At 58.9% G+C, this 24,603-nt stretch overlaps 2 protein-coding genes across 6 annotated transcripts in view; one reads left to right on the top strand and one right to left on the bottom strand.

Moving 5' to 3' along the window:
- The first annotated feature begins 1,498 nt into the window (after positions 1 to 1,498).
- On the top strand, positions 1,499 to 15,345 carry Trmu (tRNA 5-methylaminomethyl-2-thiouridylate methyltransferase). 4 transcript variants are annotated; one of them, XM_005379512.2, is made up of 11 exons: positions 1,767 to 2,301; positions 4,563 to 4,728; positions 6,109 to 6,215; positions 8,882 to 9,004; positions 10,942 to 11,114; positions 11,358 to 11,411; positions 11,487 to 11,553; positions 12,654 to 12,754; positions 14,175 to 14,319; positions 14,608 to 14,690; positions 14,890 to 15,345. In XM_005379512.2, the coding sequence occupies exons 1-11, from the start codon at positions 2,220 to 2,222 to the stop codon at positions 15,052 to 15,054; spliced, it is 1,266 nt and encodes a 421-aa protein (XP_005379569.1). In that variant the 5' UTR covers positions 1,767 to 2,219; the 3' UTR covers positions 15,055 to 15,345. The 4 variants fall into 4 exon arrangements, with proteins under 4 accessions (XP_013366849.1, XP_005379569.1, XP_013366850.1 ...); XM_013511396.1 differs by having other exon boundaries at positions 2,214 to 2,301; positions 4,691 to 4,728; XM_013511394.1 differs by lacking the exon at positions 1,767 to 2,301 and adding an exon at positions 2,378 to 2,878.
- Positions 15,346 to 16,678: 1,333 nt separating this feature from the next.
- Positions 16,679 to 24,603, bottom strand: part of Celsr1 (cadherin, EGF LAG seven-pass G-type receptor 1) — a gene marked incomplete at its 5' end in the record, with an annotated part of 105,931 nt that continues 98,006 nt past the window's right edge. The window contains 10 exon segments of one of the 2 annotated variants that reach the window (XM_013511387.1): positions 16,679 to 18,524; positions 18,707 to 18,965; positions 19,131 to 19,346; positions 19,635 to 19,784; positions 19,907 to 20,010; positions 20,205 to 20,299; positions 20,590 to 20,715; positions 20,987 to 21,113; positions 22,148 to 22,227; positions 22,552 to 22,664. In XM_013511387.1, the coding sequence (XP_013366841.1) occupies positions 18,515 to 18,524; positions 18,707 to 18,965; positions 19,131 to 19,346; positions 19,635 to 19,784; positions 19,907 to 20,010; positions 20,205 to 20,299; positions 20,590 to 20,715; positions 20,987 to 21,113; positions 22,148 to 22,227; positions 22,552 to 22,664 (1,280 nt within the window). 2 annotated transcript variants of the gene reach the window in all.

Genomic DNA, 24,603 nt, shown 5'->3' on the forward strand with positions numbered 1-24,603 from the left:
GTTTTTATAAGTGATTTTGAAAATTCAGTGTGAATAAAAATTGGTGTAAATCCGGAGCGCAGCTCACCACGGCCGCACCCCCCGCCGCAGGCCTGGCAGTCTGCATCTGTCGGGCACCTGGCTGTCTCTGGTGCAGCTTCTGAGGACCACATCTTGGCAGCTGAGGGGGAGACAAACATGGGTAACAGGAAAGGCCCGGCCCTATGCAGAGCGCACGCTGTTGGCCAGGACGGAAGCTCAGTGCACTCAGCAGGGACACTGTCGGGGGTCACCTGATGGGGGTCGTGGGAACTAGGGGCACTGGAAACCAGCGCCTGCCTGAAGCCTCTCATTTGCTGAGTCCAGTGTCCTGGAGGCCCCTGGTTTGCGCGTGTCTCTTTACGGTTTGAAGAGTCCTTGATCTTTGTTCATTGGCCTCATAGCAGACAGATGAGACTGGCAGGACCCCACTCTAGCATCTCTGTGTCAGGCCAGGTCCTCCCTGTCCACAGCTGGGGAAAGAGATGACGGTGCTGGACTTCTCACCTCTGTGGTTAATGTGGCAATATGGAACGGCCACCGGGAAGCAGCTGCTGTGGCATCCAGAGTGGGGAATGTGGCTGGCATGGCCATGCTGGCAGCGAGGCTTTGAGCAGAAGGCAGGGAAGTGCAAGGGTGAACTGAGCTGGGGGGGCGGGGGGCTGCCTCAGGTCGACCAGCAGGCTGCGGTGGGCTGTGGCAGGTCCTCCCATCGAGTTACAGCACCCTGGGTATTAGCACCACGGAGGCCTTACCTAGCCTCTGCTTTGATCCCTCCTTTCATGGAGAAACAAAACCAAAACCCAGAAGTGAATTCATTCAACAGACAGGGTCTCTAGCATGGGTCAGAAGACATGGGTCAGGAGATTTCCCAGGGATCCAGCGTGTACAAAGCTGTGACATCCCCACCTCCTTGGGGCCTGAGGTTTGTCAGGAGAAAGACGGCAAACCTGGGACAGCTGGCTGGTGTCTTGGCTGTCTCGACTCAAACCCTCCCCTCCACCTGCAGCCCTGGGCCCTGGCTCTCCCAGTGCCTTCTACCTCCTGCAGTTGGGCTGTCCTGAACCCAATGGGGCCGCCCTGTGTACAAGTACCTGGAGCACAGCAGCCCTTCCAGTTCTCTGGACAGCCTGGAGAAGGCCTCCTAAGTGCACGGGTTGGGCAGGACAGCACCTGCACCCCGAGCTGCAGGCAGTCCTCTGCCTCCCTCTGCTGTTCCCTCTGCAGTCTGACAGCTTCCCGAGATCCCTTCCTCGCCTGGCACCCAGGCCCCAGCCTGACCACTCAGAGTGCAGAGAAGCCCCGGGCTGTCAGTACCATCATGCCCCTGGCACTCAGGGCTGGCTGAGGGCTGTCACCTTAGCACAGCACCAAGTACACTGGCTACCAATGGGGCATAACCCTGCCACTCTTTTCTTGTTTTTTTTTTTTTTTTCGGTACAGGGAATCGAACTCACGATCTTGTGCTTGCCAGGCAGGCGCTGTGCTGCTGAACTAAATCCCCGGCCCCCCTTGCCACTCTAAGATGGCCAATTTCCAGCGATTGCATATTTCTGTTTGGGCAAATGTCTCTCTTTTGCACCTCTGAAATCCACACACCTTACACTGCTGTTGGCAGAGGGAGTTTTGGGTTATCACCGCCTCTGCCAAAGCCAGTCCACTGCGACTAATACTCAGTGACCTCTCAGAGCTACTAGGTGGCCAGAATACCACGTGTCTAACTGAAAAGTCACAGAGGTGCGCGTGTGCAAGGTTTCGGCTGCTTTGTGGGGTGGCTGTAGTGCACCCAGGCCCAAAGCCCTTTTGGCTTAGGCAGGCAGGACCTTGCACTGCTGTCTTGGCTTATATCCAGATGTCACCCCAAAGCCCCCTGCGCTCAGAGGGGCCTTTGTAAGGGGACTGGGACGCTGGTGTGTGACACTAGACTAGTCCACTAACAGCTTTATAGCTGGGCATGATGCTGGGATGGAGAGAGCGCCCTGGCGGCGGGGAAGCCGCGGGCTGGGGCTGGGAAGGGAGGTAGGCCTTCGACGTCTTCTCACACCGTGGTGCACAGAAGGCCTGGCGGAACTCAGGGAGCGTGGAGAGCGTTTCCAGCCGGGCAATGAGCGCTGACCCCCGTGGCGGGGGCGGGACATCCGGTGCGAGGCGGAAGCTGCCCCCACGGTGGCGACCTTAGGTGGCCGTGAGACTGCGCCCGGATGCAGGCGGCGCGGCACGTCGTGTGCGCCCTGTCGGGCGGCGTGGACAGCGCCGTGGCCGCGCTGCTGCTGAGGCGGAGAGGTGAGGCGGGGAGGCGAGGCGGCCGCGGCCCCGCCCGCCCCCGAGCGGCCCTTCTGGAGCGCCCGCGCGGTCGCCGGCCGACTCGGCGTGGGAGGGGCGGGGAGGCCGGGGCCGCGCGCTGCGTCCACTCCGACGTCGTGCGCGCCGAGTCCCGCCTGTCTTCCGCGTTACGAACGTCCTCGGAGCGCGTGCCGTCCTTCCTGGCAGCCGCACGGAGCCCCGCAGGGGCCTAGGGCTCTTGGAGAGTCCCTTGGCAGAGTCCCGGGCGGGCTCCGGGGCTGGGGAGTTGCGAACGCGGTTGCTGAAGTTCGGCGAGTTCTGTAGAGGGGCACGGGGCCGCCCTCCCGGCGTGACCAGGGGCAGCGAACGCTGTGCGTGACCGGGGTTACCCCGGGGCCCCGCACGGACGCGGAACTCCGAAGTCAGTCTCGGGTTGTTCTTCCGGTTCCTGAGCGGTGTCACGGAGCCGAGGGGAAGGGCTGGCACAGCGTACGCATGTTAGCCGGGGCTGGAGAGGACTAGACCGCGCCCCGCAGAGCGCCGGCCGCCCCAGGCGAGGAGGCAGCGTAGTGTCGAGGTGGGATCCCCAGCTTGGACGCTGTTAGGGTTTAGGGACTTGAAGCTGTGCCCTTGATGGGTTCGGACAGGAGCCGTAGCGAGGTGTTTTGGGAGATACCAAAGGCTAGCTGTGCCCTCCAGATTCGCCTTTTAACCCTCCGCCTCCAGACTGCAACTTCATAGTCCAGGTTTCCTCGGATTTTTCTCCATGGAGGGAGCCATTGGAGTTAGGGAAAAAAAGCGCAGCGCTCTCACTTCGACATTGAGGGCTCTTTGTGTGGGTGTGGGTGTGGGTGTCTTGTTGTGTGCACCCTGGAAAGTTTGAGGAACCAACCTGCACTGTCTGATCCTGTGCTCGCGTGCAAGAGTCACATCTTTTATTTATTTATTTATTTCCTTTTTTGAGACAAGGTCTCCCTATGCAGTTCAGGCTGGCCTTGAGCTTACTTTGTAGCCCAGGCTGGCCTCGAACTCACAGTGATCCTCCTGCCTCAGCCTCCTGAGTGCTGGGATTACAGGCCTGCGCCAGCACGCCCGGCTCAAGGGTCACATCTTTTAAAGGGAAAAGTGACCAGGCAGTGAGGCTATGGGAACAGTGTAGTTTTAAAGCTCTGTGTGGGGGCCAGCAAGCTTGAGGTCTTGAGTTCAATTCCAGTAACAAAACAAAACAAAATAGAAACTGTGTGTAGGGTTTACTCACTGTACAAGTTCGTTTTTAGCTGCCATTTCGTGAGGGTGCTAAGTGCTGGGGGCACAGGGTTCAATTAAACAGTCCCTGCTTCTGCTGAAGTGAATTGCAGGGGAGTCAGGTGGGATAACAGGCTGTGTGCTAGGTTCTGAAATAGGAGCAGCCCCAGGTGCTGCTGTGTGCAGAGGCGGGAGGGCCTGCACACCTGCTGGGGGGGGTGACTCCCTTTTCATCGTGGCAAAGGTTGGGAGCACTGATTTAAGTCTCCTTGAGCCAAACTGCCCTGTCTTTCCATAAATTTAGCCTAACAGAAAGAAACAGATTTCTCATCCAGGGCAGGTGCCTGAGTAGCTTGCTGAGATGGTATAATGGGGCCAATGTTTCAGTATTTGGTTGTGTAATTTGTCACAAAAGAAAAGAGGAAAAGTGAGTCATTAAATATATACTCGGTAGAACCCTTAAAGTAGACAAAATATTTTGTTTTATTTTTTGGTGCTGGGATTAAACCTAGGGCATACAGAGTGTGGGCTTTGTTACTGAATTACAACGCTAGGCGGATAAAGCATCCAGCATTTTAAGTGTCTTTACACCTGATCACCAGGACTCCTAAGTCTTAAACAGTAACGGGGAAGTTTTGAATGTGCTTCCTTTGCTAATAACTGAGTGGAGCTTGTACTCGCGTTGAGAAGCCGGAGCTTCTCCTGACCTCTGCCTCAGCACACATTGCTGAGCCCCCACGCATTGTGCTGCTGCGTGGTTTAGGGACACAAAGATGGGGGCTCAGGCAGAGTTTCAGCCATTCTGTGTTTTGGTGACAGGGCTTTTATAGCGCCCAGTGGGGACCTAGGGAAAGGAGTGCCCGGAAGGCCGGCACTAGGGTTGTCACCCTGAGCCCTGAAGGCCTCGTGGCAGAGCTTGGATTGCGAAGAGACGGTGTGTCAGGGTCTGGTCTGAGCACAGAAGCACTGCTTTTTTACCTGAGGTGGACCAGTGGACTCCACTGTGCCCCCCCCAGGTTACCAGGTGACAGGGGTGTTCATGAAGAACTGGGACTCGCTGGACGAGCATGGCGTGTGCGCCGCCGACAGGGACTGCGAGGATGCCTACAAAGTCTGCCGCATCTTAGACATTCCCTTCCACCAGGTGTCCTACGTCAAGGAGTACTGGAACGACGTGTTCAGGTGAGAGCTGGCTGCAGTGCGGAGGCTTCCTGTGTGTTACATCGCTTTGCCCGTGGAAGGACAGATACAGTCAGCCAGGCTGACAGATGTGTAGCCCGGGCACTGCCTCTGCAGGGGTCCCGGAGTCTGTGGGAGCCTGTGGCCACACAGTGCCCCTTGTGGCAGTCCTTCCGTGGGCCTTGAATTTACAGTTGTCCTGCCTCAGCCTTTTGGAGTGCTGAAATTACAGCTGTGTGCCACCACGCCCCACTCAGATAGTATTAGCTAGTAGATTAATTAATTAGTTAATTTTTCTGGTACTGGAGATTGAACTACATCTCCAGGCCTTTTTTATTTTGAGGCAGAAACTTGCTAAGCTGCCCAGGCTGTGCTCGGACTTGTCATCCTCTTGCTCCAGCCTCCCAGAGAGCTGGTATCAGAGGCACTCACCTCTGTGTCCAGCTAGATGTTCTGTTTAATTGCCATCTCCCTCACTCAGCACAGGAGCTGCCCCTCCTTTCTAGTGGAAGAGCAGGTAGGCTGCCCCGCCACTGTTTTTCAGTGCTACCTGACCTGGCTTCCCTCAGTCTGCCAGGAGCCGTCTTCCCGTAAGCTGGCGACCTCTTCAGTGTTTATGCGATGCTCCTGTGGAAAGTTTATTTGGTCTGCGAATGCATGACAGAGACCAAGAGAGAGGATGTCAGGTAGTTTGCAGCTTAGTGGACTGCTTGACAATGTCCAACAACGAAAACAAGTGGAGCTGGGCGTGGTGGCACACTCCTCTAAGACCAGCTATGAGGACCCAATGTTAAACCCCTGGGGCAGGTATGGCGTGGCTCCCTGGAGCTGTGGGGTTCTGCCCCGCCCTTCAGAAGTGGCAGTGTCCTCCATGTCCAGGCTGTCTGTTAGGACAGAAGTCCCCTGAGTTGGGATGGCCAGACACACTGCACGTCTTCAGAAGTGTGTGAAGAGCTTTCTCAGTGTCTTTGCCTGGTTCCCTGGGGCCCCAGACTGGCACTGAGAAGGCCTCATAGAGCCTTGGCAGTTTTATGGCTGCTGTGTGAGGTTGAGCTCTGTCCTTACCTGAGTCTCGCTGTGCCGGAGCGGTGCAGAGTGACCCCAGAGCGGGGTAGATGGTGCCTAAGGCCCAGGGGCGGGGCAGCGCCTGCTCCTCGTCCAAGCTTGGTGGTCATCGTGGAGTCAGATGCTGCGCACAGCAGGCGCTCAGCACGCTTTTGGAGAGAACACGAGATGGCCCGAAACGAGGGCTCTCCTGTGCGGCAGGAGGTTGTAGTTTTGGTTGGACAGTGAATGAGAAGGGCTCAACAAGCAACTCAGTCCATTCATTTTTCAGGGACTGTTTCACACCTGGAACTGAAGAGACCTTTTCTTTTATTCCAGTGATTTTCTGAACGAGTATGAGAAAGGCAGGACTCCCAACCCGGACATAGTCTGCAATAAACACATCAAGTTCAGCTGCTTCCTCCATTACGCCATGGACAACCTTGGTGAGGAAGTGGGGTTTCTCCATTTGTTTTTAAAAATCATTAGTTTTCTAAGATAGCCAGAGGCCAGAACCTTGGAAAGAGTTTTGTGTTTCAGAAGGGAAGGGAGCAGCGAAAACAGTCTTATTTTGTAAGCACTTTCTAGTGCAGTGCAAATGGCAGGAGAGGATGCTGTTTGGCAGCGGCTTCAGGTGTCCCAGGGAAAGGCAGCTGGGTCGCTGCCGAAGAGGCAGAAGGTGACAGTGTCTCAGGAGGAGGGGACTGGAGAAAATAAGATTCTGGTAGTAAAATATCAATGACCTTAATGAGGTGTTAGCAAAAGAGAGAGAGGGCAAGCAGGTGAGCCTCTTAAGTGTAGCAGGAAGCGTAGAACTTCCGGAGAACGCCAAAGACCCAAGCTTTCTGACGCCTGGCCTTGCTCAAGGAGCACAAGCGTTGGCTGCCTGCTCAGATAGCTGGGGGCCAGGAGCAGGGGCCTTGGGGGCAGCTCTGCTGACAAGGAGATGCTGTAACTGGAGCTGAGGCGGTACAGTCTACAACCCACAGGACGCCAGAGGACGCTAGGCCCTTGAGATGAATCTGTCTCCATGTCACACCGAGTCGGGACCCATCAATCCCTGCCTGGCTCCCTGCTAGGCCTCCTGCACCCCTGCACAGGTTCTGCCCTGCTGGAGGGCCTCCGGCTCCAGATTAGTTGTGTTTAGGAGGAGGCTTGGCCCGAGGTCAGGAAGCACAGGTTTACTCATCTTGCTTCCACTGAGACCTTTCTCCTGCTTCCAAAAGCAAGTTTCTGCTTTGTCCTGAGAACGGGCCCTATTCTAGTCCTAGCTCCCTGTTCTGTCCTGGGTCTGATCCTCTGTGGCCTGTTCTGAGGCCCACTTTATGGTGCAGACCCTGTGCCAGCTGGTGACTTGCCTGCCCACCAAACCTGTAGATGTCTACTCTCAAATTCCAGCTTTCTGGATTCCCTCTGCGTGTTTGACATCCCTCTCCTCTTTGTCAAACCGCCCTAATGCCGCATGGCTCGCGGAAGCCTCTTCTTGGTAACCGTTCCTTTCTCCTGCCTTGGGGTCACCATAATGAATTTCTGAAGCTCCTGATGCCGCTGTCTGCAGAGCACCCTGCTATCCTGTGTGTGGCCACGTCCCGTGTGGTCGTATGCCCTTGATCCCGCAAGATAACACTTCCTGCGGTGACAGAGGTGACCAGGTGGCACCTGGCAGGCATTGAGAGAGTGACCTAACGATGAGATGATGGCAAAGCATTGGCTTGTGAAGCTCAGAGTTAAAAAAAAAAAACAAAACCTATAGAAAAGTCACGAATTTGAACGTGGGCTAACACCAAAACCATGAACTATAGGTGCCCTTTGCTGACAAGGCTCAGGGATGAATTCTGCCATGCAGACGGGAGGGAGCTGGCATGGTTGCCGTCTGGGTGTCCTGTGGGTGACACAGCCAGTGCTTCCATGTTTGTCAAGGACTGTGCAGTCGGAGCTGGTGCAGAAAAGCAGATAAATCCTCCTGGTCTGCCCTGGTCAGGCCATGCTTGTCATTCAAGAAAAGTGACAGACGGAAGCATGGGCTAATTTTGATTTCCAGGGCATCTGGAAACGTGTCCCCTGATGAACTGTAGGATTGCTGTGGGTGATCCAGGTGTGCCACATTCCCGGGGTGACCCCAGAGGGTGGCAGGGCTGGGACTTGCAGAAGGATTTCTGGGAGCGGCGCACACAGCTCTTCCGGAAGTGTTTGCCTTGGAGGTGTGCAGTCCCTGTCAGCATTGCTTTCTGGGAGTCCTCAGTGGCTGCCTGGGACGCATTGGAAGGGATTCCGCAGGGAGCACTGCCAAGTCTGAGATGAGTGCGTGACAGCGCAGCGCGGAATAAGTCACATGAAATACAGTCCCGTGACATCTCAGGGCTTCTCCTAGAAGAGTCCTATACTCTTTGTAGTGTGAGTGGAGATAACGCTAAAGTGGGTCTGTCTCATTGGAGAATGAGTTGAGGTGTTCTGTGTTCCTGAAGGTCCTTCCTCAGTAGTTCATGCACGGGGTCATTCTCATGTGCCTCCTGTTGTACACCCAGGTAGTCTGGTTTATTACTTAGTGGATCAGTTTTGCTCCCCTTCCAATACTGATGCCTGCCGTACTTAGTATCTGAAATTTTCTTGTGACAGAAGTGTCTTTCAGCATGATAAAATAGTACATATTTCTTAAAACAAATACAAAACTACTGAACAGTGACAAGAGGCGGAGACTCTTTCCCAGAGTCAAAGACGTAAATGTGTGGTCCTCGCTGTTCAACGGCAGGGTCTCAGAACACATCCCGGCCCCTCCCTCACGGCATAGGATCAGCTTTGTCAGTGCTGCTGCTGCTGCAGCCCTGGTGTTGGGGTTCAGTTCACGTCTCCCACTGGAGAGCGCTGTGGGCGCTTCAGTTTTTCCTCAGTACTCTGGGAAACTGCAGTGGGCTTTTCGTGCTCACGCCTGTACCCCGTCTCGCGACTTAGGCCAGAGTGAGGGAACAAACAGGTGTTGCTTTGGACAAGCTCTGAGAGACGCAGGGTTCCATCAGCTTCCACGAAGAGTTGAAGGTGGCTTGCTGAGCCAGGTCTCAGGCTTGGGTGAGTTCTCGTCTCAGGTCATTTCCTTGTGTTTTTAAAAACCTCACAGGAGCAGACGCGGTTGCCACGGGCCATTATGCAAGAACCTCCCTGGAAGATGAAGAAGTCTTTCAGCAGAAGCACGTGAAGAGGCCAGAAGGGCTTTTCAGAAATAGATTCGAAGTTAGAAATCGTAAGTTCCAATGCCCAGGTCAGAACTCTGTGTGTGCAAAGTAAAATAATTTGAGCATGGCAGGAGCCACGTCTGCGCACATGGCCACCCCTCTCTGTGTGCACCCATGTGGCTGGCCTCGTTGGGACTCACGTTTGAAAGGTGCCCAAGGCCTGTGATTGGGCAATCAGAGAGGCCCTGGGCAGGGACCAGGGGAAGGTAAACATTTCTAATCTGGTTTTAGACCTGCGTGTTGGATATTCTAAAAATACACAGGGAAATATTTGACAGTAATGTTTGGGTGCGCTAGGCTTAGCCAAGGTCTTTTGCTGCTTGCCAAGTTGCCAGGGCTTGAGAGCGGGTGTGAACAGCACGGGGCCAAGCAGGCGGCCATGCGTGCAGAGGCATGCGTGCAGACTCGCTCCTGAATGTCAGAAAGCAAGGCTTCCCTGCGTGGGGAGGCAGCAGTGCCGACAGCGAGCTGGGGTGCCACCTTAACCTGGCGTACATTTGTGTGTAGAGAGAAGGGATTCATGTAACTGGAACTGCCAGGTGAAAAAGTGGGACTGAGTCCCGTGTCTGCCAGGGCTGGCCATCGCCGCGGCGTGGTGAAGGGCAGCGTGTCACTGAGAGTTCTGAATTGAGTTTGGGATGCAGCTGGCTAATGGGTCCCTCAGCATGGGCAGCTTCCCGCACACACCTTCTGCTCTGTGCTGCTGTCCCCCATTTCCCTGAGCAGACTGAAGCTTGGGTGGCCTCACTGACCTGGGTACCCCAGTGACAGAGCCAGGCTTCCTGGTCCCTACTGCTGTTCAGCTGGCAGGCCCCACCACGGTCTCCGCCCATGGCCCCCCACTATTCTGAAGGCAGTGGTAGTGTGCTGTATGGGGCGCACCGAGTGTGTGGGTGCCAGCTTGCTGGAGTGCTCGGGCCTCCCTCTGCTCAGCCTGGATAAGAAAGCCGCACCTCTGTTAGGTGGGAAGGGAGGGAGTCATCTGCTGTTGCCTGTGCCCTGCAGCCTGTTTGCCCTCGCCCTGCTGCCCAGTCCCTGCTTCACCCCTCTGCCCACACTCCTGAGCACAGTCACCTCAGAAACTCCCATGCTGGAGGACATGGAGCCCCCAGCAGGACGCCCTGCCCCCGCAGGTGGCTGTCACCACAGGTCCCCTGCGCAAACCATGCTGCGGGCTGTGCTGTGCAAGCTTTCACTCGTGTGCTGTGGTCTGTGTGTCCCTTAGGAGGTGTCTCTTAGTGTTAGGCATAGGAGGGGTGCAAGCACCTCTGACCCAGGCCCCGGTCTCAGATGATCATGGGGTACCCGCACTTCCCGCCTGGAGGCAGGGCTGATCAATTCAGAGCCAAGGTCACGTGAGCCTTATGCAACCTTCACAGTGAGAAAGCGGTTAGGGAAGGTGCCGGGCAGCTGACACGTGTCCCTGAAATCTAGGTGAGGCTGTGTCACCGAGACAGAGCACAGCGTACCCAGGAGGCAGAGTCCTGGGAGCACGCCCTCCACTGGTGCCCTGCGTGGCACTCGGAGCCTGCATGTGGCACATCTTGCACAACTGACACTAGTTCCTAGAGGTTTTGCTAAGTTGTGGTCCTGTCCAGTTTCTAAAATTTGGCTCAATCTGTTTCCAGCTTTGTTTTTCCTTCTCACTTCATGTTATTTCATATGACATTTATCTGAAAGTCTTACAGTCTAAATTGTGATCTAAGTTGTGCACTGGAATAAATTTCCATGTTAGAGACAGTCCACGGTCCCTGTATTTTTTGTGTGAAACTCAGGGTGAGCATTTTCCACATGCCAGTGCTCTGGTGGTTTTCCCAGCAGACTTACTTAGGGTCGGCTTCTGCTCTGAGAGAGCAGGGCTCACGGAGTAAACACAAGGACGTTATTAAAGGCAAAATGTCATTATGTTTATTCTGCAACATCTTCTGTTCTTTACTCTTGGCAGCGGTAAAACTTCTCCAAGCAGCTGACAGCTTTAAAGACCAGACCTTCTTTCTCAGCCAGGTTTCCCAGGAGGCCCTGAGAAGAACCATTTTCCCTCTGGGGGGATTAACGAAAGATTTCGTAAAGAAAATAGCTGCTGAGAATGGACTCCAGCATGTGCTTCAGAAGAAAGAGGTAGGCGAGGGGTCTGCCCGGGATTCCACTGCGGCCGGGCGCTGGGAAGCTAGGGCCTGTGCTCCCTTCCGGGCTGCACGTCACAGAGGAGGCCCAGCAGGGCATGCGCAGCTGGAGGCCTGGCACTTGGGGAGCTGACATGTGGCTCCCACCTGCCTCACCCCCTGGCCCTCCCTCTGGGGCAGGCAGCTTGAGGGGTTCCCTGCTGTCCTCTCACCTCCTGCCGGCCCCCTCTCATTTCAGAGCATGGGCATCTGTTTCGTTGGTAAAAGGAATTTTGAGCATTTCATCCTTCAGGTGAGTGTCCCAATGTCGGGATGGGCACCCGCCGCACACCCAGAGCTCCATGTTAACGAGCCGCTTGTCTTCTAGTACTTGCAGCCTCGGCCTGGGAAGTTTATTTCCATCGAGGACAATACAGTCCTAGGAACGCACAAGGGTGAGTTGCACTCAGCCACCTTCCCTAAGCTCCTTGGGTCATCGGGTGAGTGTATACCTTGAGGCTGGACTGGGCCCCAGTCCCTTCCGCTCTGGTTCAGAGTCCGGGGGCCTGCCGAGCAGGCTGGGTGGGTACTCAAGGCACATGGCCCAAGCAGTCACCCGGACTGGGGCCTCGTGCGTGTCACGGTGCTGTGTGCCTTTGGACACTAGAGCATGCGAGGTGGCCTCAAGACTGCAGTAAACTCCACTCTGGTGAGAGGCACTGAGCTGGCCTCACAGCTGGCACCAAGGCCCGTGTGGGCAGATGGGTACAGGTGTCCCTTGGTGCCACGCTGAGGGTGCTGCTTATGCATTCACTGGCGTTTCTTGGTGGGCACTGTGGCCTGTGCTGTGCTGGGAGGACAGCCTAGGCCGGTCACAAAGGCTCAGCCCTGACACAGGGACAGGCAGTATGGGCCGGTGGGGACATCTTCTGGGGCATCTTGGCCTGTGTAGGCCTGACCTGGGAGGCTGGTTGGGAGGACAGCATGGGCTCAGATGGGCCTTGTAGGGAACTGCTTTGGAGCTCAGCCTGCGAGAGCACGGGAGGGGGTAGCTGAGCAGGGACAGTCCTCTGGTGCCTGTGCTGGTGGCTGGAGCGCAGTGAATGCCATCAGGTTGTGCCCATGCATCGGGGCAGGCAGAGCAGCAAGCCTGCCCTCGGTGTGGGGTGGGGACATGCGGGGCACAGTCAGAGAGACCTGGTACTGGGCAGTGCTTAGGCAGCCCATGCGGGCAGTGTACTTGATGGGTGGGCACTGGATCCCGTTTGCAGCTGCGGACACGGTCTCAGCAGCGAGGGATGGTGTCCCCAACCAGCCCTCTGCCCACACTCCCAAGCTGGCCCTGCTGTGGGCAGTAGGTTTGGACTTGGTCACTGCCTTGTGCCCTGCCCAGGCCTGGACAAGGGATGTGTGTAGGTGTGGTCAGGGCCAGTTCTGCAGCCTGCAGTGCCGTGGAAACCTTGGGCTTGATGGCGCAGCCACGTCCCTCCCATCTTGAGAGCTGCAGTGCTCTGCATGGCTCTTGTTGGCCAGCTCCATGGGGAACCTTCCACAGGTTGGTTCCTGTACACCCTGGGCCAGAGGGCAAGGATCAGCGGCCTGAGGGAGCCCTGGTATGTGGTGGACAAGGACGGCACCAAGGGTGACGTGCTCGTGGTGAGTGGTTGCCCCACCTTCGGGCTGGCGTGCAGAGTGGTGGGCAGGGGCCGCTGGGGTGAGGAGGTCCAGGCCCACCCTCCAGAACCCCGGTGTGAGCCCAAGGGGACAGACAGGCTTGTGTGAGGGGTCCATTAGGGTGCTGTCGTGTGCTGGTCACTCTGATCGTCCCATAAACGCCTGTTAAGTGCTGCTCTTCTGAGTTTACAGAAGAGGACAGGACTGGGGCCAAGGACTGTGGAAGGTCACATGGAGGGGCGGCGGTCCAGTGCCAGGCGGAGCTGCTAGGAGTAGTGCCCTGGAAGCCCTCATGGGCACAGATGAGCCGTGGGGGCTGGACAGGGCTGGCGGGCTGCCACGCTGGCCCTGAGCCATCCTGGTCCTGACCTGCTGCCTGGGCTCCTGCATGGAGCATCTCATGGGGGTGAGCTTGTCCCCTACTAGGGGACACTGGCAGCTTCTGGAGACAATTTCGGTTGTCACAACTTCAGTGGAGTTGATAAGGAAGTGCTGCTGGCACCAGTGGGTGAAGGCAGGAATGCTTGGGAACAGCTGTGCCCTCCCCTGGTAGACGTGTGGAGCCCAAGTCTCAGGAGGCCTGGCCTTGAGAAAGCTGCTCTGAGCCGGCCAAGCCGCTACCTCATGCTGTCACAGGTGCTGGGGATGGTTCATTAGACCCAAGGCCTCCCTCCCCTGCCAACAGGTAGCTCCTTCCAAGAAGAGTGATGCATAGATGTGACAGTGACTGCAGTGTGACCTTCCAAGGGTGTGTCTGCCTTGAGCACCCAGAGGCTTGTCCCTGAAGGCCCCTAGACAGTCCCAGGGCCAGCCCAGAACCCAGAGCCCTGGACCAGAAGCTCTTGGTCTTCCCGGCCCTGTCCTCGGAGGAGACACGGTTCTGGGTAGAGGGCCCAGGGAGCAGGTGCTTGGGGAGCAGAGGCCCTTGAGCACAGCCGCTGGTGACCAGGCAGTGAATGGCTCTGCTCCCTGCTTTCCTGGGCCTGTTGGTGCTGTGGGGTCCCTGGCCCTCCTAAGACAATGGCCCCAGGGAACAGGGGACCAGGTTCTGGGATCAGTGTGGAGGACAGTGAGACCTGGGGGAGTCGGTGGACAATGGCGCAGGCTCACCTTTGCTTTTCCCCAGGACCATCGTGAGGTCCCTCCCTCCTGTGAATTTCCACACGTAGAGCACAGTGTGCCTGGGCCAGGAATACAGCTCAGCGACACAGCACCTGCTTGGCAAGCACAAGGTCCTGAGTTTAATTCCCAGGACAAAAAAAAAAAAAACTAAAGAAAAACCAGTGTGGTTGGCACCAGTTATCAGGCGGTGTTCACTGTTGGGATCATTGTCACTAGTGATGTGTGCTGAGGGGCCTTTGGGGAGAGCTTGAGCTACCACAAGCCACTGTTCTGTCCTCAGGCCCCCCGGACGGACCACCCAGCCCTGTACAGGGACCTGCTGCGGACCAACCGCGTGCACTGGATCGCTGAGGAGCCGCCAGCGGCCCTGGTCCTGGACAAGATGATGGAGTGCCACTTCCGGTTCCGCCACCAGATGGCGCTAGGTAACTGGAGGGAGGGGTGTGCAGCTGTATAGACGGATGAGACCCTGTGGGCAGAGGGCCCCCAACCCGCTGCTGAGAGTCTGTAACTGAAAACTCGCCAGTCCTGTGCCTGCCACCGGGGGAACTGGGTCACCGCTGAGGCTCAGGGATGAGGGTCCAGCGTGGGGCAGGTTGGCACGCAGTATATGCTGCCCAGAGTGTGCTGCTGGTGGGCCCCTCTGGCAGCTGCCTTGTCCTTCCCTGGCAGAGGCTCAGCCCACATGTGCTCTAATGCCTCTCTCCACCCAGTGCCCTGTGTGCTGACCCTCAATCAAGATGGCACCGTGTGGGTGACGGCGGTGAAGGCCGTGCGGGGCCTCACCCCGGGGCAGGTGAGTGGGGGCTGGGAGTAGGGCCTCAGCACTGCTATCCGTGTGTGACCGGGCACTGGTCAGCTGTGACAAGGACAGCTGGAAGCTCACACCAAGTTCCTGTGCCCTCCCACTCCCGGGAACCCTGCCACATTCAGCAGTGTCAGGCCCCATGCTCTGTGGGCACCCCCAGCCCACAGCAAGGCCCCCTTCTCTCCAGTTCGCCGTGTTCTACAAAGGGGACGAGTGCCTGGGCAGCGGGAAAATCCTTCGTTTGGGGCCGTCGGCCTACACACTCCAGAAGGGCAGGAGCAGAGCCACAACAGCCCCCAAGGGCTCTGAGGACGGCGCGGGTGACAGCCCAGGCCTGTGTCCCACACCCTGATGGACGCAGCTGTGGGAGAGGCCTGGAGAGCCAGCTCAGGACTGGGCAGCCCAAGGCAGTTGGCGGTGCTGGGCTTGATGTTGCCTGAGCCAGGGGAGCTGGTGGGCCTGGTGCCACCCCATGAGGGGCCCTGCCTTCTGCACAGTGGGTGGCCCAGTCCTGAGGCCTGTTGCTAGAGTCCCTGTCTCACACCCGCCCCAGGCAAGGTCCCCTGTGCAAGCACACCGCAGGACACATGGAAGCTATGTGGGCCACAGGACAGCATTGAATAAAAACTCATTCTGTCTGGGACGAGGAGTCTGACCGCTGTTTGAGGGCTGGGGCAGGCCTGGCAGGCTCAGCTCGTTGCTGATGCTCCGACGGCAGAGGCACCTCCACTGCTTTTCCTTTTGTTCACACTTCCCCCAGGGGGGCTTCAGCTGGACAGAAGTGTGGCTGGAGTTCTGGGAGAAGCCCGTGTTTCAGAAAACGGTCCTCAAGCCCGACTGCCATCTTGACTGGCTTGAGAACTGGTCCTGAGGCATTTGAATAGCATACTTGTGGGCGTGTCCCGGTGGGTCACAGAGCTATGACCCTGGACTCCGGATCTGCATTACACTTCGGTACTGTGTCCTACCCACTCTGCTTCCTGGCCACCATGAACTGTGCAGCTGTGTTCTTTCACGTCCCTCACCACAATGCTGTGCCTTAGAGCCAACCATGGAGTGAACCCCTGGGATCGTGAGTCTTATTAAAACTCTCGAAGTTGTGGGTATCAGATAGTCTGTCCCAGCTTCAGGAAAGCTGACCAAGACGGAAGCAAGAAAAAGGAGTCCAGAAGTTAGGGTAACCCTGGGGAGCTAAGGGCCAGTTAAGTGGTTGGGGCCTTGACAGTAGAGTTGTCACTGGAACCCACCTCTCCCAGGGATGAGTGGGAGATGAAACTAGGGGTCAGAACTTAAATCAGGTTGCACGATGCTGACACAAAATGTTAAAATGAGGGTTTTCTCCTGGCCCAGGCTTGCTTGCATACAGAAACACCAGGAAAACGTGCAGAGACACTGGACAGGTTTTGTGCACAGGATGGCCCAAATGCTCCAAAAACCAAAGGTAGAGCAGCCACCACAACGTGCCCCAGGACTGAAACTTTCAAAACAGCTGCAGCTGCAGGGCCCCGCCAGGGAAATCAAAATATGAAGGGGCACTCAAGTTTTAAAACGGAAAATTATAGTACTTGAAATAAAATAACTGGATAAGCTTAGTAGCAGAATGGAAACGACCAAGAAAAGCATAACCTAATGTGAAAATTGATCACCAGCAGCCATCAGATCTGAACAGAAGGGAAGGGGTGAGCAGAGCCAGGCCAGTGGGACGGTACCCAAGGTCTGCATCTGTTCCTGGGCATTCGCAGCAGGGGAGAGCGGTACAGGAGGAAGCTGACGCTGGCTGCACTTGCTGACATGACAGGCATAGTTCCTGCAGTGCAGGGAGCCACAAGTCTGCCCAGCGTGGCATCGGCCCGGGGACCAGGCGCAGGACAGCTCGGGGTGCCATCCACGCCCCAGGTGTGATCTGTGCCCCTGTGGACGGTGCTGCACTGCCCCTGGGAGGGAGCAGGATGGCGGCAGAGACATCAAGGCAGGGATACAAATTCAAAATCTTAATTTATTGTAGGCTCTTCCCATCTGTGTTGCCATTCCAGTGTTCTGCGCATAATAAATACACATTTGTTAAAAACCTCCAGTGTTTAATCTTCCCCATAAAGTCTTTCGTCATAAAAATAGGTTTACATTTTTCCTGTCTTAAAACTAACGATTGTTCTTGTTTTGGTGGAAGGGTTGGTCAGATTTAAAAAGCTGTACCCCCAGGTCTGAGACTCTGCGAGGCGGGTGGACAGGAGAGCAGGTGCTGAGACCCGGGGTACAGCTGCCTCCTGAGTGGCACACCTTCCTCGATGGGCTCGCCCGTCCGAGCCGGGCCCCTGCTCTGGGCAGCCTGGCCCGGGCCAGCTGTCCTCCCTCAAACAGTCACTCCTTAGCAGTGCCCACATTTTCCTCAGCCTAGACTTCCCCAGCGCGGGGACGAGCGCGTTTCCCTCCATTCTGTTACTGTGCGCTCTCTCCTGTTTGGGAGCAGCTGTGAGACTGCATGTCTGGGCACCTGATCTGAAGAACAAAGGCAAAGCTGGAATCAAGTGTCTGGCTCACTCGCGCCGTCCCACAGCCTCGGGCCCTGCGGTGCCTGTGCCACAGCCGTCTCCGTATGAGTTTCCAAAAACAGCTCCACACGCATTGAACGTGCGGCTGTGGCTTTGTCCCTCTGCACAATTGGGCATTTGAAGCAAAATGATGTCATTGGTAGACTTTGGGGGTGGGGACCCCAGCCTGCTCAGGGAGGCGCGGAGTCTAAAGGAGCTAGAAAATTGGCAGGAAGGAATGTGACATCCTGGAAGACCTTGTGGCTCCGTCTGGATTGGGAACATGTGAATGCTCTAAGCCTCCCCTAGGAGCGGAAGGGGACAAAGGAACAGCTACCTGTGGTACTGAGCTACTGGGCAGGGCTCCAGTGGGCCCCCTTGGGCCTGGCGTGGGCCCACCGCCAGGGTGGGTAGGGGTGGCACCGCATCAAAAGTGACCTGCTGACCTGCCTGGTTCCAGATGCCCAAGCCTGAACCCGCTCCCCTGGGGCGGATGGGCACTGAGAGTACACTTGCTCAGAGCATGTGTTCTGGGCTAGGGCGGCGGGGTTGCCCACGCTTCCCTGCTCACCGGCTAAAAGCCACAGGGAGTTTGAAGGACTCGCTTTTGACCTCACTGCCAAAGTCCTCCCCACCGCTACCCTACTGGGACACAGGCCACGTCAGTGCATCCTGGGTTCAAGTACAGCCGTGCAGTCAATCTTGCGTACACAGAGTAGCGGAAGACTTCACAGACCTGCCAGACCCAAGTCAGTCCAAATGCAGGCTGTCCACAGGGAGAGCAGCCAGACGCACTCACACCTTTCAGCACGGCAGGCTGGTTTGGGACAAGTATGCCTTTGCAAGGGCAGTCCAGGCGCTGGCCACAGCCTGGTGTCGCAGGAGTGGCCAGGTCCCTCCTGTGTCCAGCGTCTCTGAGTCCTGGTGAGCTGAGTGGCGTGGTCGCTCTCCTGCCTGCACAAGGCAAGGCAAGGCCAGCCCAGGCTTGGCCAGCTCTTGCACTGGTCCCCTCGAAGTAAGGCCAGAGGTGTGGCTTTGGTTCTGTCTGCAGTCCGCACTGAGCTGCGCTGGCCCGGAGTCCATGTCTCCCTTGAGGCTGCCTGTGGCTTTGGCACTTGTCACGGACTGACCAGCCCTGGCCTCCCGAAGGGCCAAAAGCTTTGTGTGTGGGCGATCTGCTGTGGAACTGCCACGTGGGCTCTGCTTCGCTCTGCAGGCAGCGGCCCCTCGGGCTCCATGGTCCCAGGGCGCTGGCCCGGTGGCCTGTGTGGGTGACAGCTGGCCTCACGGTTTCCTGATGGTTCAAATTGAAGTTTCGTTACTGCCTCTGCGTGTGGGAAGAAGCCGCCAGGCAGGCAGGGTCAGTGAGGGCACAGTGGGGAGTCCGACGTCACACAGGCAGAACCTCCCACTCGGGGGAGAGGGACACCTGGGGCCCCACCCAGACTGCGCGGCCCTGGCGTCCAGGCTACTCACTCGGAGTCGGAGCCCTCAGCCTGGGCGCTGCCCACGCACACGCTCATGGCCACCCCGTTGTGCTCACGGCCCGGCTCCCTGCGTGGGCTCTTGATGGTGATGACACAGTCGGGGGTGCGGACGCCGTCGCCAGAGCCCAGGGAGGACGTACGCGAGGATGCGGGGCTGTGCTCGCAGTTGGCCAGCTTCTCCCGCAGCCGGCACTTGAGCGGCTGCTCAGGCAGCGGCGGCGGGTAGGTGACCTTGTTTTTCAAGATGCCTGGAGGAGGGAGGGGGCCCAGGTCACATCCAGGCGGACACTCGGGCCAGCACACTCAGGCGTGTGAGGCAAGTGACAGGGCCGATGGTCACCTCTGACCTGCCCTCCCCACAAGGTCCTCCCACCCCCACCCACTGGCACCAGGGCTGCCGTCTCCCCGGGCACCTTTCCTCTGCTCGGGCGGCGGGCCGAGCACAGGCGCAGGCCTGGTGGGGTCCACAGGGCCATCACCACAGTGGTTGCCCTGCTCCTGCTGGTGCAGCTCCACGCTGACCTTGGTCTCCACCCGCAGCGGGGGCTCGGGGCCGGGGTCCTCGCTGTCGCTCCCCGCCAGGCTCTCATCAGGCCAGCTGGCCGGGATGTGGTTGGCCAGGGCGTCGGCTGAGGCATGAGAGCGGCGCTCAGCCTGGCCCACTGACGGCTGCACCCCAGCCCCTGAAGGTGGGGAAACTGAGGCCCACAGACGGCAGGCTTCCATCCCCCAAGGCACCGACACCGGAAGCCACGTCCGGCCCCCCGCAGTGACCGGCACAGAGGTCCCTGGGCAGATGGTGTGGGGCCTCGTGGCCAGAGCTCCTCAGGCTGTCCTCTGGCCACGACTCGGGCAGGCCCTGGAGGAGGGGTCCCAGCCTCTGGTCCGCAGCCCAGCCTGGCCTGCTTGCCGCTTACCTTTGGGGGTGCTATGGACAGGGGCTCGGGCTGGGTCCCACTTGTCCTCAGCGTCCCCGCCATCATCCTCACTGTCGGATGAGTGGGAGGAGGCGTAGGAGCTGCTGTGCTCGTCCAGTGACATCTCACTGTCCGAGTCCGAATCGGGGCCTGTGGGGCGAGGCGGGCGGGTCAGGCACAGACCGAGTGGGGCCAGGCCACCCAGGCTCATGGGTGCGTATGCTTATGTGGCCGAGCTGTGGGCAGGGGGGAGTGAGCCAGGGGACCCATACCGTGGGGTTTCTTGGAGTTCCTGGGGATGTAAGATGAATCTGGCTCGCCGTGGCCGCCGCGTGCCGGCCCTGAGGACACGCTGAGCTTCTGCACCCCTTCGTCCCTGGGGAAAAGCAGGTGGGCTCAGGACTGCTGTTCAGAGGGACAGACGCTGTGTGGTGGGCACATGGACACATGGGCTCCTAAACCACCCGTATTCTGATCAACGGCAGTGGCACACAGCGCCTCCTGGGGTGCACGGAGGGCCGCAGCCCCGAGGCTGGCCCCCATTCCCACCCCACTCAGGCGGGCGCTGACCTGGTGGTGCTGTCCAGTGAGGCGGTGGACTCGCCCAGCGCAGTGCGCAGCATGTCGGGCCCCTCGCTGTACGTGTTGTTGCAGTTGAGGGAGCGCTGGGGGAGGGGCAGCAGGTCAGAAGACGCCGACCCCCAGCTCGCCCAGATGTGTACCTGGGCCGTGCCCCTGCCTGGCACACAGGAGGCCCACACAGAACCCACAGGAGCCTGGCCAGGCCAGGGGGAGCACGGCCTGGCCCACGTGGCTCCGGGGTCCTAGTCACCCTGGCCCTCGTTCTCCCATGAGAGCTGCTGCTCCTTTTCGCAGGGGCATCAACTCTGGGACATGAAGCCACAGCTGTCCCTTGAGGGGAGCCACCCAGCTCCCAGGCCCAGATGCCTCCTACCGTCAGCAGGGTGGCCCTCGTGGTGGCCGACTCATCCAGGTGTGGCTTCTTCCCAGCCAGCAGGGCCCGCAGGTGCTTCCGGACCTCCCTGTTGAGCACGCAGTGGGACAGCAGGACAAAGAGGCCCTGGAGGGGAGGCAGAGGTCAGCAGTGGGCACCGGGAGCCTGAGCCTGGGCTGGGCAGGGCAACTGGCATTCGGGCTGTGGGGCCCTCCCCACTGCTTGATTCCACTAGGTGGCACTTGGTGTGACCATAGAGGGCCACTCTCTTCCCAGGGACCCAGTGGGATGGGGCCAACCTGGGGTGTCGGGCAGGGACTGAGCATGAGGCATCTCCCTCACCCTCTGGCACAGTGCTGCCCGGGGACAGGGGCCCCTCAGGTGCCGGGACTCCTACCTGCATGCAGCTGAAGGCAGCGAAGAGGTAGTGAAGGCTGAGCGTGTCGCTGTTGACAGCCAGCAGCCCCAGCAGCCAGGTGGCGCTGATGAGCAGCAGCAGGAGGAAGGCCGTCCTCAGCAGGGCGCTGCGGGAGGGGCAGCCGCCCATTAGGTTGGCGCTGCCCTCCTGCCCATCCCTCCAGTCCCCTTCTTCCTCTCTGCCCTTTCTGAGCCCCTTCAGGGCCACGCCAGCCCTCCAGGGCAAGGCAGGCAGTATACGCTAGTGGGGACAGGCGCCTCTCCCCCAGGTGTCCGGGACCCCAGGCCTGGTGCACAAAGAGGCCAGGAAGCAGGTCTGCGTGTAAGCACGCACGTGTGCATGTGTGATTCCTAACCTGCCTGTCCCGAGCTGTGTGACCCAGCCATGGGACCCCCGCCTCTCCCTGGTAGTGAAAGTGGATGACGAGGTGCATCCTCCCCACCTGGGGATGGGGGGACTGGCTGCCCACAGGACTGTCGGGGCAGCACGGAGACCAGGCAGGACAAGCAGGTGGGCAGCAGCCCTGCTCTGTCACCCTCATCCCTGCCGCAGCCCATTTCAGACTTTGTGCCGGCTCCTCCCACACCCCTCCCCAACCGCTGGCCTCTTCTCCACAGAAGCAGCACCAGACCGCATGCCTCGTGACAGCTGCCCCGCTGTGGTCCTCTGCAGACCCCGCAGTTCCTGGACACCACGCTGACTATTCCTCCGCTGCACCTCTCCTCCCCGTCCCCAAACCTGGGCGGTTCCCTCTGCTGGGTCCCAGCCCCGGGCCCGTACCCTGGCAGCCAGGCTCGCCTTCCTTCCACCCAGGCCTCAGCCAGACCGGGTCACTGCCCGACCTGCCTGGTCCACATCAAGAGGAGGCTGAGCCTGCCAAGGGCCCCTGCTCCTCCTGTACCCTCTCCCTCCTCAGCCCCACAGCCCCACGTGTGCCAGGGCCCGGAAGGGACAGAGACCTGCAGACCCAGGGGTGGACACAACTTGAGCTCCAGGGCCCACCTGCCCCGCCCAGACTGCCTCCCTGGGCCGAGCGGCTGACGGGCCTGACCTGGGGGGACCGGCCTTCCACAGGGCTCTGCCCAGCACGGAAACTGGACATTCAGGGTCTCAGGCCCAGGGACTGCGGCCCCAACTTACCGGACCCCCTTTCTCTCATAGTAGCGGTGCTTTCTCTGGCAGGAAACCTTCACAGACAGGACAAAAATGACTGTGTTGATCTGGAAAAAAAGTCAGGCGGTCACCCCTTCGGTCTCACCAGACCAACCTCCAAATGCTTCTGCAGGTCCTCATCCTGCTTCTCAGGAAGCTGGGACCGTCCTGGCCAGGCGATAGCCAGCACCCCGTATGCCTGTGCAGGCACCTCCTGGGGCCCAGGGGACATGAAGTGTGACCCCCAAGCCCATGGACCTGAGGATGTCCCCAAGGTGGCCCTGGTGACATTACTGTGACATAAGCCTGGCCCTTCCAGCTGATGCACCCTTGGGCACCAGGCTCCCGAGTCCCCTGTGCCCCAGAACAGCGGTGCTGTGGAGCACACTCACAAGGATAACAGCTCCGATGGGCCCGGCGAAGCTCCAGATGAGAGAGTCGTGGAGTGACAACCAGCAGAAGTCGGGATTCCCGTAGCCCTGGGGGTCCAGGCCAACGGCTAGCCCTGGGCACATGGGGGGCAGAGGAGAGTGTGGGCCTCAAACGCGATGGCCACCCCCACCCCCAGGGCCGGGTGGGGCAGGGCCACACCTGACGCCTTGCGTGGCCTTCCCAGGAGGAAGAGCAAGGAGCCCCACGACACCTGCCAGGATGAGGCAAGGCCCGGAGCCTACACGGGGCCCTCAGGAGAGCAGAGTGAGGCAAGTCCCAGGCCAGCGGCACCCCACGGCCCCTCGGGAGCTGCCCTGGCCCCACTGTCCTTGAGGCAGAGCCCACAGAGGATCAGAGCCGGGAGGGCAGCGATGGGGGCAAGCAGCACCCTGCAAGGGGCCCTGCCAGGGCTGCTCAGACCCACCCTAGGCACCAGGGAGGGAGCGACCCAGACAGGTGGGGCACAGGGTCATCTCGGGGCTGGGTGTGCGACACAGACCACACACGTGGGGGGGTTCAGCACACACGGGGTCCCGTCATAGCACAGCAGCTTCCTTCCTAACCACCGGTGGCCAGCTGGGTGTGCCTAGGGCTCCCTCCTGTGGCCAACTCCCCCCGAATCATCCAACAGCCCCATTCTCCCTGCTTACGACCACGACTTGTTCCAATGACCTCCCTCTGGCCGGGACACATGGGGCTATTTCTGTGGCTTCTGGGGACTGCGTGCTGTGGCCCCACGGCACTGCAGCCTGTGTGATGCCCCAGCACCTTGTTCTGGCCTCAGGTCACATGCCAGCTGGCCACACTCCTGTCTGGGTCCCTATCTGTGCCCCCTCCCCACACTCCTGCCCTCCAGGACCAGCGCTAAGGGACCCTCCTCCCAGAAGCCCACGCCTGCCCCAGGTGACAGCGGCCTCCCTGTCCTCTGCACCCCCTTCAGGACCCGGTGTCAGGTAGGGCTACTGAGCCCCCTCTGCCCTGGAGGGGCGGATCCCTGAGGCTTGCTTCCTCCCTGGCTGCTAAGCCCAGGCCTAGAATGGACCTGAGCATATAGGGTGTACCACCCTCAGGGGACAGACGGCAAGTGGGGCAATGAAGGGTGCACTCCCCAGTCCCGGGGGGACCTGAGCAATGAAGACTGCAGGGGCCCCCATCACCCAGTTCCCTGGGGCCCCAGGGCTGGGCTAAGACCACAGCTCGCACAGCCAGTGCCTTCATCTCTCTGGGACTCCGCAGATTCACTTTAAGATCACATAGAGAGACACAGTGTTTAAAAAAAACAAAACAAAACAAAAAACGTTTTAAAGCAGTTAGAAATGCGTAGTATCTGGACGTGGATTCCAAAGCACTGTCGGAGGCAGTGGCTTCCCACACACAGAGGTGTGCGGGCGGCTTCTTCTGCCCGAAGCTTCAAGATGCCTTTAGATGGAGAAGCTGAAAACATTGCTTCTGAGAGCCTGTTTCTCAGCTCAGGGCTCTTACGGTGACACCACCCCTAGACAGAGCTGGAGCTCTGCCGGCTCTGCCAGCTCTGCACGAAGAGAACGTCCAGCCCTCAGGGCTGTGGAGTGGGGTGGGTAAGTCACCGCGGCACTGCCTCCTTAGCACACATTTCACTATCAGGAAGTCAGCGCTTCCCGCCTCTGAGAAAGGTCCCACTGCTGTGACAGCAGAAGAGCTGAGCTCCCGCTCACAGGTGACCCCTGGAGGCTCCTGGGTGGGAGCAGAGAGCGCTCAGGAGGCTGGAGACCAGGCAGCCCCAGCGCTGCACTGGGCCTGGGGGTAGGAATGACTCTCCCCAGTGCCTGTGGCCTCAAACTGTGCTCACATCAAAGGCACCAGGGGTCATAGGTGAGGAGGGAGTTCAGCTCTTCTGCTGTGCACAAAGAGGGGACCTTTCTCAAAAGGAAGCAAATGCTGACTTTCTGATATTTAATGAAATGCATGTTAAGGAGGCACTGCTATTCTATCCCGTGATTCACTCATCCATCCATCCATCCATCCACCCACCC

Source organism: Chinchilla lanigera, unplaced genomic scaffold, assembly GCF_000276665.1.
Source record: "Chinchilla lanigera isolate Chin_1 unplaced genomic scaffold, ChiLan1.0 scaffold00012, whole genome shotgun sequence".
NCBI lineage: Eukaryota > Metazoa > Chordata > Mammalia > Rodentia > Chinchillidae > Chinchilla > Chinchilla lanigera.

Excerpts from the sequence above, each read along its gene's own strand:
- Trmu (XM_005379512.2), top strand. The coding sequence starts at position 2,220 with ATGCAGGCGGCGCGGCACGTCGTGTGCGCCCTGTCGGGCGGCGTGGAC. Across the intron at positions 11,412-11,486 it reads TTGAGCATTTCATCCTTCAG|TACTTGCAGCCTCGGCCTGG; the intron begins GTGAGTGTCCCA and ends CTTGTCTTCTAG. Across the intron at positions 14,320-14,607 it reads CCGCCACCAGATGGCGCTAG|TGCCCTGTGTGCTGACCCTC; the intron begins GTAACTGGAGGG and ends CTCTCCACCCAG.